The sequence below is a fragment of the Cydia fagiglandana genome, chromosome Z (genome assembly GCF_963556715.1).
Source record: "Cydia fagiglandana chromosome Z, ilCydFagi1.1, whole genome shotgun sequence".
Classification (NCBI taxonomy): Eukaryota; Metazoa; Arthropoda; class Insecta; order Lepidoptera; family Tortricidae; genus Cydia; species Cydia fagiglandana.
In genome coordinates, this window is record NC_085959.1 from 17,702,343 (window position 1) to 17,712,444 (window position 10,102).

At 36.8% G+C, this 10,102-nt stretch overlaps 1 protein-coding gene across 1 annotated transcript; it reads left to right on the top strand.

Moving 5' to 3' along the window:
* The first annotated feature begins 5,154 nt into the window (after window positions 1-5,154).
* On the top strand, window positions 5,155-8,979 carry LOC134678590 (uncharacterized). Its single transcript, XM_063537214.1, has 5 exons — window positions 5,155-5,352; window positions 6,318-6,426; window positions 7,318-7,507; window positions 8,260-8,495; window positions 8,568-8,979. Exons 3-5 carry the CDS (start codon window positions 7,502-7,504, stop codon window positions 8,926-8,928), a joined length of 603 nt encoding a protein of 200 aa, XP_063393284.1. The 5' UTR covers window positions 5,155-5,352; window positions 6,318-6,426; window positions 7,318-7,501; the 3' UTR covers window positions 8,929-8,979.
* The last annotated feature ends 1,123 nt before the right edge of the window (window positions 8,980-10,102 follow it).

Consider the following 10,102-nt stretch of genomic DNA (forward strand, 5'->3'; position numbering starts at 1 on the left):
TATTTTGTTTGTTTCGAATGCCTGCCTTGCCTACCAATTGATAGGACTACATCAAAACTTAGGTACCTTGTACATAAGTATGTAGCATATTATGAACTACACACACTATGGGAAGTAGCGTCTATATGTATATGCGCGGCTTTAAACTTCAAATAAAAATAAAAATTTTGCTCTGTGGGATAACATTTAAGAGTACCTAACTTCAACAATAAATGTTTTTCGTAGGTAATTAATTCATACATACATACTCATTTACACATACACACATGAACACTTTCAGTTACTTATAAGTCTTATAACCAATGATCGTACATTTTCCAGCATTTTTGGTGCAGCAGAGTGGTGTTAACGGAATTGGTATAGATAATTGCAACTGAAATGGTAAATTAAGGTTAATATTAACGTAATTAACGCTAATTAATCATTAGGGTTGAAATTATTTATACCAATTCCGTTAACACCACTCCGCTGCACCAATAATGCTGGAAAATGTACGATGTCTGTTTATAACTTACTAAGACCTTTTTACCGACTTAAGTCCTTTTGTACTCAGATGGATTAGTGATTTAATAAAAATTCTTAGTGTTAATTTTAATGTGGCTTTAATAATAATTTGTATTTCGCTGAAATCCCCACGTCACAGGCTATAAGCCTAGTGTGGGGATCACTGTACTGCCCCTCTACTCTGTTTAGGCACTGGTCCCACCACGAGCTAGTAAGCTATGAGCTATCGGCTATAAACACGAACAAAAGATAAGCACTCCCGTGTAAATAAAAGAGACACGGCGATATTTATAGCTCACCGCTGGGCGAGTAACTATAAATATCGCCGTGTCTCTTTTATTTACACGGGAGTGCTCTCATAGCTTACTAGCTCGCGGTGGGAACAGTGCCTTAGTTATGAATTAAATATATTTTGAATTTTGAATTTGAAATATACGTCAAATACACCGCCGTTAATAACCGATCATTTTTGGTGGCGCCAAGCGCCAAATAATATTATTATAATATGTTATACCGGGTGTGGCCTGTAATATGAGCAAAAAATTAAACTGTAGGCTGTACTCCTCATACTGACCAACATTTGTTCAGTGACTTTTAAAAATAACTTGTGGTTTGATTTTTAATACACTTTAAAGTTTATTCTAAGACGCAATGTATTGCGAATTTTGTTATGTTTAAGGCGTGACAAGCAACGTCAATCACAATGATATGGCGTGGCGATGGCGTCCATTGATGATAATATTTATTTTGTATGAAAAATAGGGAGTCTAAATAATTCATAATTTTTAAAAGTTGTTGAACAGAAGTGTCACCGTTTGAGGAGTACAATCTATGTTTTAATTATTTGCTCATGTTAAAGGTCACACCCGGTATTTAACAGAAGTAATATAATTAATTTAATTATATAGTAAAAGTATTATTTTCCAGGTCCTAAACAGCACTTCGAATTGTACAATAATACTTTGTTATGGACGAAAATAAGTAATTCGCAAGCGCAAAAAGAAGCATTACGGAAAATGTATTATAGTATTATTCAAGTTGATACTAAATACGCACCTCATATGTATTCGAGGAGAATCAAGAGAGCTGATAACAGAAGCATTTGCCCACAAAAAACTCTCGTTGAACCTGCTTTCATTACCGACAGACGATTCAGAAAAATGACTGAATATTTTAAGCGATTAGCAAACAATCGTAATCCATGATGTCAAGATGACAAGTCCATGATGGAAGCAATTAACGGTCCCTATGTATTGTGACTTTAAGGATGACTCACGTTAGACCGGGCCGTGTCCGACCCGGATCTTCCAACGAATCGTTTTCTATGAAAAGGGCCACGTGATCACCTGTCATGTCATAGAAAAGTAAGCAAAGGATGCTCCGGCCCGGACACGGCCCGGTCTAACGTGAGTCATCCTTTATACATCAGGGACCGGAACCGGTTTAACAATACCTATAAAAGAATATTGGATAGAATCGTGTTTACAAACCCTATAATTTTAGGAACTATCCCTTAATCGAACTAACAATATAAATAGTCGCTTTTTACCGCTCAAAACTAAGAACTAAGCCTTAAAAAGCATTTGAGCGGTTCTTAGTTAATATAAGTTCATTCTGAGGGCCTACCACTAATATTAAAATTCAAAAATTGTTGCATCTCCATCGTTCTAATAAGTATGTAAGAGATATTTAAATAATATATTCATAATAATTTTACAATACACATGATGCTACTTTCTCACACTAGTGCGGGAATGAGCTATTTCCGTGCCTACATATGTCGCGTATGTGCCTATCGCTATGTCCTGAAAAAACGTACGATAAACGGTAAAATAGGTAATTTGCAACTTGTCTCGATTTAAAACACTTTCCCTTCGTTCGAGTTTTAATTTATCGCCACTCGTTGCGAATTTCCTACTTTCCCTACTTATATTGTAAATAACTATTGTGAAATAACACAATAAACATTTCAATGGTGTATTCTAGATTTTTATGGTTACACAAAAAGTATATTGATCTCTCTATCTCTCTCCATGCATGGAAAAACAATATTTACCTACAAGCAAAACCTATGGGTGCCCATGGGGTAGCCTCCCTACTGAAGTTGCTTCGCTGGAGTCTGCATGACCTTTGCAATGACAATGTCTCATGAAAATATGACGTTAATAATGGCACTGCTTCACTTTGTTATATTCAAGACGGACTCTACCTTCGTACGTTCATTCGTTTCAAATCATCGAGTCTATTTTACAGACTATACAAGCAGTGACAGGTAGGGCGACAACGTTATTCATGGCTGTATAAGCCAATACATATGTCGGAGAATGGCTAAAATGTGCCATCTATTGCCTTCAAGAGGCGTTTTATCATGCAAACCTTGACAAATAGAGCAAACTAGGGTGTTACGTACACTTGAGTGGCGTTCGACGCAGTTCTGCCAAGACGTCATAGAGTGCGCTGTTAAAACAATTGAAGTCCAGAACAATTGAAGTTATGCTGGCAATGAATCTTCAGGAGGGGAACGATGAGAACGGATGGGAGAAGACGACGTCTGTGGCGGTTGCTGGGTCTAATCCACTGGTTTGCTTAAGATAAGAAACGTATCGCGTGCTGTGATTTGTAATGAGTCTTGTGCAGTAAAGATTGTGAGTTGAACAACGTATTTCATTAAAAGCCCTCGTCATCATCCACGATTGAAGGTTCTGATGTGCTGCAGATAGAAATGATACGCCCACAATTCCCGACACATATATATGTACACTATCGTTCAAAAGTGCATGGAAATGTTTCAACCATAATATTAAGGCATGACGGTCAACATCTATCCATGCAGTTTTGAACGCCACTGTACATACAATAACGGCAATTTTCCGGAGGGGTAGGCAGAGACCACGAATTTTCAGTTGCTATGATCCTGACATACCTCTTATGCTTCCTTCACCTTTTTTTGCCATATAAACAAAAGAGACATCATCTCTTTTCGGGATCGGGATTTGTCCAAATGTCCATGTGGCATCCCACATGGACATTTGGACAAATCCCGATTAACAAACCACGGAGTGAATTAATTGGCAGCAAATCGGCAGCATCAGGGACTCTTTTAGTAACTATATTTCGTTTACAGCTTTTAATAAATAAAATCTTTTGATAAACTACTTTGAAAAATTTTATTTCACGGAGAATAAATAAATATAGAAAACAGTTCTTGTGTATGCAACGCTGTTTCCCTGTAATTGCGGCAAGTATAATTCAATGCGAGCTTAACCTTCATAGCCCTAAAGCAATTATACCTATATAGCATTCCTCGTAATATATTGTATAACGCTACGTCTTACGTAGGCGAACAACGCGCGAACGCGGCGCGGCGCGGCGCGGCGAAATCAATCCTTTGATGCCCATAGAAGTGTCCTACGTAAGCGATCTCGTTGCGAACGCGGTGCGGCGCGATTTGCACGCGAATGTCAGGCGCCGCGCCGCGTTCGCGCGTTGTTCGCCTACGTAAGACGTAGCGTAAAGCAAGATTTAACAGGTTATATATAATACGACCTGTGATGCCAAAATTACCGCAGTATCTTTGACTAGCTTTTTATATTAACTTTGGTGTCATATTTACAATAAATAAACTGCCATTTTTATTTAAATAAAAAGTAAAGTAATAAATAAATATTGGGGGACAATCTTACACACATCCACCTAGCCCCAAAGTAAAGAAAAATTTACTAAATATGGATACTAGGATATACACTATGAGTGAGTCACTCGAGTATGGAGAAAAAAAAATGTCTTCTTTCCGGCATAATTATACTTAAAGTTATAAACAGGCTACAAATTACAATACATAAAATTTTACCAGTCTAGAAAATTGCGGAAAATAAAAATTTTCAAACTGAGAGAGCTCTACTTTTTAAGTTACTATAGTACCTATTAATAATAAACAAATAAATATGTCTTGTCTTCGATTCTTTCAATTGCTAAAAGTTTGCCGTCTAAGTCATCAAAAATTAATTATATTCTTTTTTTTTATATATCATCATTTTTTGAACATTTCGTCATTCCCAGGGGCACCCACCCGGAAATGCCCAAGTACGGAAATTAAAGATTATATTTAAGAAGCAATACTCTAACTTATCTAACATAATAATATCTGCATTTAATTTATTAAGTATTTATATTTTTAATGTTGTCTTTACTCATACCTATAAAGGTAAAATCATACTTTAAACTAAAAAATAACATTTTAGTACAACATAGGTAACACAGATCGACCAACTACAAACTAAGCAAGGCTATGGCGACGATATACATATTTATATATAGATATAAATATATAGGCACAACTAATCGCGATTAACAGACCAATAAATCCCCTAACCAGTATTCGAACCCGGGACCTCCAGCTTTGTAGACAGGGTCACTACTGACTAAACTAGGAGGACGATTTACTTTTTTTTCGAATCCCAAATATTTGTATGAGACAGTTTTTCTCAACAAAATCACTGTTATTGTTTATTATCCAGTCTCCAAGGGTTGTTAATTTTGATATTTCAGTCATCGTGTTTTTTAAAGGATGTTTATTGTTATCACATTTCTTTTGTGGGTTTTTATTTAACTGGGTCTCCGTATATTGATTGCACATAGCCAATACATTTATACATGTACCAATATTCCTATTTTAATGTTTAGATTTTATTAACCTATTTTTATTAGTCTCGTAAAATGATTGGAAATGTAAGGATTTCAAATCATATCTAAAAATGCAGTTTCACGTCTTATTGTTGTTCAGTGGATTATTTTATTCCTGTTCCGGTTACAATATAAGTCAATTATTTCTTGCAAAGAACGTAACAGGTCAGTATTAAGACATTTTTTTTTATAATAATTGAGTTTCTATACCTACACGGTGTTTTATTAAAGCCCCGGTAACTTCGGGGTATGGCTACTTAAGTACATTAAAGGAAACGGAATGTATAGTTAAATTTTGTTTTTTTTTAAACTCAAAATATCATTTAGATGCGAGGTCTGCAAGGTAACTTTACAATTTCTATTCAAATTTTAAACAATTAATGCTCACTGGCCAGCAATTCCGGAACTAAAGTTTTTCAATAGAAAGGAGGATGAGTCAATTATACATAGTGCTGCAGACATTTTGGACTAGTCATTGAGTTTTCACTTCTATCGGCACTCCCGGAGTGCAACCCATTGTTTTTGTTATCAAAAGTTATTAAAAGCGTGGGTATCACGGGGGCCATTTTATTTAATGCTGTCCCCTAGTACACTTTTCTTTCAAAATTCGGATTTTTAATGTTATTTCTACTCAGAATCATGGGCTCTTTTGATCCTAATAGGAGAACAAAAGTGTCCCAAGATTTCCATACATTTTTCGATCTTTCCATTCCGAAACCGCCATACAAAGTCTATGAAAAAATGGTAACGGAATGGGGAAAAAACCTTGGGACACTCTTTTTATCCTATTAAGTAGAATAGAAAGAGCTCGTGATTCTCAGTTAGAAATAACATAAAAATCCCAATTTAAAAAATAAGTGTAGGGGACCACTTTAAATAAAATGGCCCACGGACATGGGATCATATTTAAATCCGCCAAACCATTTAAACTTGTCCATCTAGAGCCAAAATCCAGAAAGGAAAATACCAATAACATTTGTGTGAAAAAATTACCACTAATAGACCTCTTAAGGAATCGATGAATATTCTCCTGTTTACTGCAAAATTAAGTACCGATGGCATCGCGCTCCGCAAAACGTATACTTAGGCATGTAATGTAATGTGAAAATACCATAATGTTTTATTTCTAGGGAATAACTGCGTCAAAAAACTACCACATGTATTTTTACCGGTCGTCATAAAAGTCTATCGGTGGCCATCCATTCAACTTAAAAATGAAACCAAACCTCAAGCTATGAGGTAAGTTAAAATTCAATTTCTTTCTCAATGTTTATTTTGGGTTATTTCAGAATACGAAACTTAAATACGTACCTACATAATATAGGCGTTAAACAAAACATTTCCGGGTACGATGTACGATATTAGTTTACCTGACTTGCGCATGTGAAAATTTGGCTGTTTCCTACATTCCGGCTGATTTCTATGGGATATGATGCCACTGATTTGTATTGGACAGTCAAATTTTATATCGCCATTTCGGCATTGACCATACTAAAAGTTGTTCAGTATGACCTTCGTACATATAGAGTCACTACGCAGAGAATGGCTGGTAAAATTTTACCCTGTAGGCATATCGTAAGTATCGTAACATATAACTCCTAATGAGACTACTTACTAGATACTCTAGATAGATTCCTGTTCGGATAGGTATTTGGTTGCTTTCATGAACGAATAAAATGGTAGCTGGTGTGAGCCCTTTGATTTTCCACACCGACCGTTTCTCTACTCTCCTATGGCTCGGTGATAAAGGCTAATTTTATTATGATTGGAAATAAATTTTACATGCAGCATTAAGTACTATTCGGGTTCCATGTACTTGTAACGAGTCCGTGGACGGCAGTTAAAATAATTATTCAAATACATAGTTTGTAAATCGAAACGCTAGTGAGTGCTAACGTAACCTATCCGAATGTTGCGTTGAATTTACATGGTTATGTTAGTAAGCTACAAACGCCTAATGGCTGCTCTACACGATGGGCCAACGCCGGCCACTCCAAGGGACACATTTATGCGTTAGATGGAGCAAGTGATATTGCTATCTCATTCTACCGCATGGGTGCGTCCCTTGGAATGGCCGGCGTTGGCCCATCGTGTAGAAGAGCCATAATACATAGAAGATTCGTTTCGTAGTTATGGTCGACGGGGACAGCTCGCGGAGGCGAGGGGGGGCGCGGGCGCAGCTCGGCACGGCCTGCGACAAGCCGCAATCAGTGCCCTACGCAACGCTGGTGTTATGAAACAATTCTTCAATCGCTTTCAGTAGCAGAAAACAAAGCCAACTTACGACACAGAAATCAAACACTACTTCAAAAATATGACCGTAAGTATTTTTCTATTTAGTACCTACCCTATCTAGTCTAGTCGACAAGTAGGTACTAATTGATGAAAAGTAGAGATACTACTCCAAATATTACGTGTGATATTTTTTTAAGTTATATAGTTATATATAAAAATTAAACCTAAAAAATATGGTAGGTAATTACATCTTTGGCCGATATCTCATTACATTAACTATTAACATTTTAGAAACTACAACAAAAATATAATATAAGAAGAATAAAGAAGAGGAAATTCCCAATATATAAATCCTAATTGACGACCAGTCTGGCCTAGTGGGTAGTGACTCTGCCTGCTAAGCCGATGGTCCTGGGTTCGAATCCCAGTAAGGGCATTTATTTGTGTGATGAACACTAATATTTGTTCCTGAGTCATGGGTGTTTTCTATGTATACATATATAAGTATGTATTTATCTATATAAGTATGTATAGTATATCGTCGCCTAGCACCCATAGTACAAGCTTTGCTTAGTTTGGGGCTAGGTTGATCTGTGTAAGATGTCCCCAATATTTATTTATATTTATTTATTTATAATGCAGGTACTCTAACTCTATTCATTATAGTTTTTGAAATATTACTTATAGTCCCAACTATAGGTCATGTCATGTCAGTTTGATGATTGATGTAGGTAATTATATATTTTCGTAATTCGTGCTTTTTCACTTCAAATTCATAATCACAAGTCGCATTTTTTAACATAACCTAATTTATAGATTACAAAACTTTGATTTCAGATTCAATTAATTTTCATCGGCGTGACGCTCGGAGTGGCGTTGAACGTCGCTGGCGGCTCGGTGGTCGGGCTAACCTACATGGATGACTTCGACTTCGAGCAGCGGTACCGTCGCGTGCAGGACTGCGACCCCTTTTACTGGCACCCCCTCCACCTGCCCGAAGACTGCGCGGACATGTACGAGAAACTTATCCGTAATAGGCTCCCTGTGCGCTTCCCCAAACGAATCGATCACCTGTATCGACCTCAGAGCTCGGGACCTCTACATTATCAATATTCGTTTAACCCGGTTTATCAAACGATAATGAGAGTAGATGACGAAAACGTCCCTCGCGAGTTAACGCCTTATGAAGAAATGTTAGAATCCGTTCAGAAGGATGTCAATAACTTCCCTAGTGTTCCATCAGTGAGGGACATGCCTAACTTTGGTCCAGTAGCTGTGTATCAACAGCCGGTGTCACAGATCAGCGCGGATATGATTAAAAAGGTTGCAATGACTTATATTCATTCATCCGATGACAAGGATGATAAAAGAAAACGCAACCGTAGCGGAAAAAGTGGAAGTAAGTGGAAGGAGCTTGTAAGCCAAGTCCGCCGGCATGAACGAAAAGGCTGGAAGAAAATACACAATGGAGATATTGTTAGCCTTACGAATCCGAAACCTCAGTAATAATTAACATAACAGATTAACCTAAATGCACTAAAGCATGTGTGTATATGTATAATATTTATGTAATTTATCATAAAGTACTTACTAGGTATCTAAGAAAACGTTACACATGTATATTAATATTATGATGCATCCATATAATAATATTAGGACGACCGGTCTGGCTTAGTGGGTAGTGACCCTGCCTGCGAAGCCGATGGTCCTGGGTTCGAATCCCAGTAAGGGCATTTATTTGTATGATGATACAGATATTTGTTCCTGAGTCATGGGTGTTTTCTATGTATTTAAGTATTTGTATATTATATATACCTATCGTTGTCTGAGTACCCACAACACAAGCCTTCTTGAGCTTACTGTGGGACGTAGTCAATCTGTGTAAGAATGTCCTGTAATATTTATTTAATATTTATTTATCACGAAAACGCAAGAGCCAGTTATGCTAAATATTTCAGTCAATCTTACAAAAACTACTGAGGTTGTAGTTGGGGAGCCGACTGAAGTAGCATCATAAATACGAACGTTTCCGACAAAAGACGTTTCGGGCAAATGATTATGCACTACATCTGTAGAGTACGTTCACAAAGTGAAAGACGGCTCGATTGGGGAAATGAATTAGAGATTCACTAGATATGAAATAGTAAAGATAATATATCTTTACTGTATCGTATCTAGTTAATCTCTAATTCATTTCCCGAATCGCGCCGAGAGTCGTGGAATTGGGCCCCACACATCTCACGACTCTTCTCTTTCCGCACAGACTCTGCACCTGTGTTAACCTATCAATGCAATGTATCAATGCTGCAATGACTACTAAAACAAATTTAGTGTCAGATTTAACTAACTTTTTATTGTCTTGGCCTGCCGTGTCACGCGCATCTCATGTAACTTTAAAAGTTTTAAAGATTCAAATGCTGCTATCGTTGACGGTTCGTCGTAATTTTTTATTTTTTTCTAATCTACATGTAGGAAATATGGTCACAGATTGGGCCCTTTAATTTTTTTTCACATAATTGAATAGTTTTCATTTTATTCGTATTAAATGATTTCGCATGATCAACTCTTCCATACTATAGTGGTCACACGAAGTCATGTAAGTCAAGTTACATGAAATACGCGTGATCAAACGTGACACGTATTACTATACCAATATTGTTGTCGTATAAATCAAGCGCTC

Coding starts and splice junctions, on each gene's coding strand:
- LOC134678590 (XM_063537214.1), top strand. Junction 8,496..8,567: donor CCCAAACGAATCGATCACCT/GTATCGACCTCA, acceptor AACGATAATGAG/AGTAGATGACGAAAACGTCC.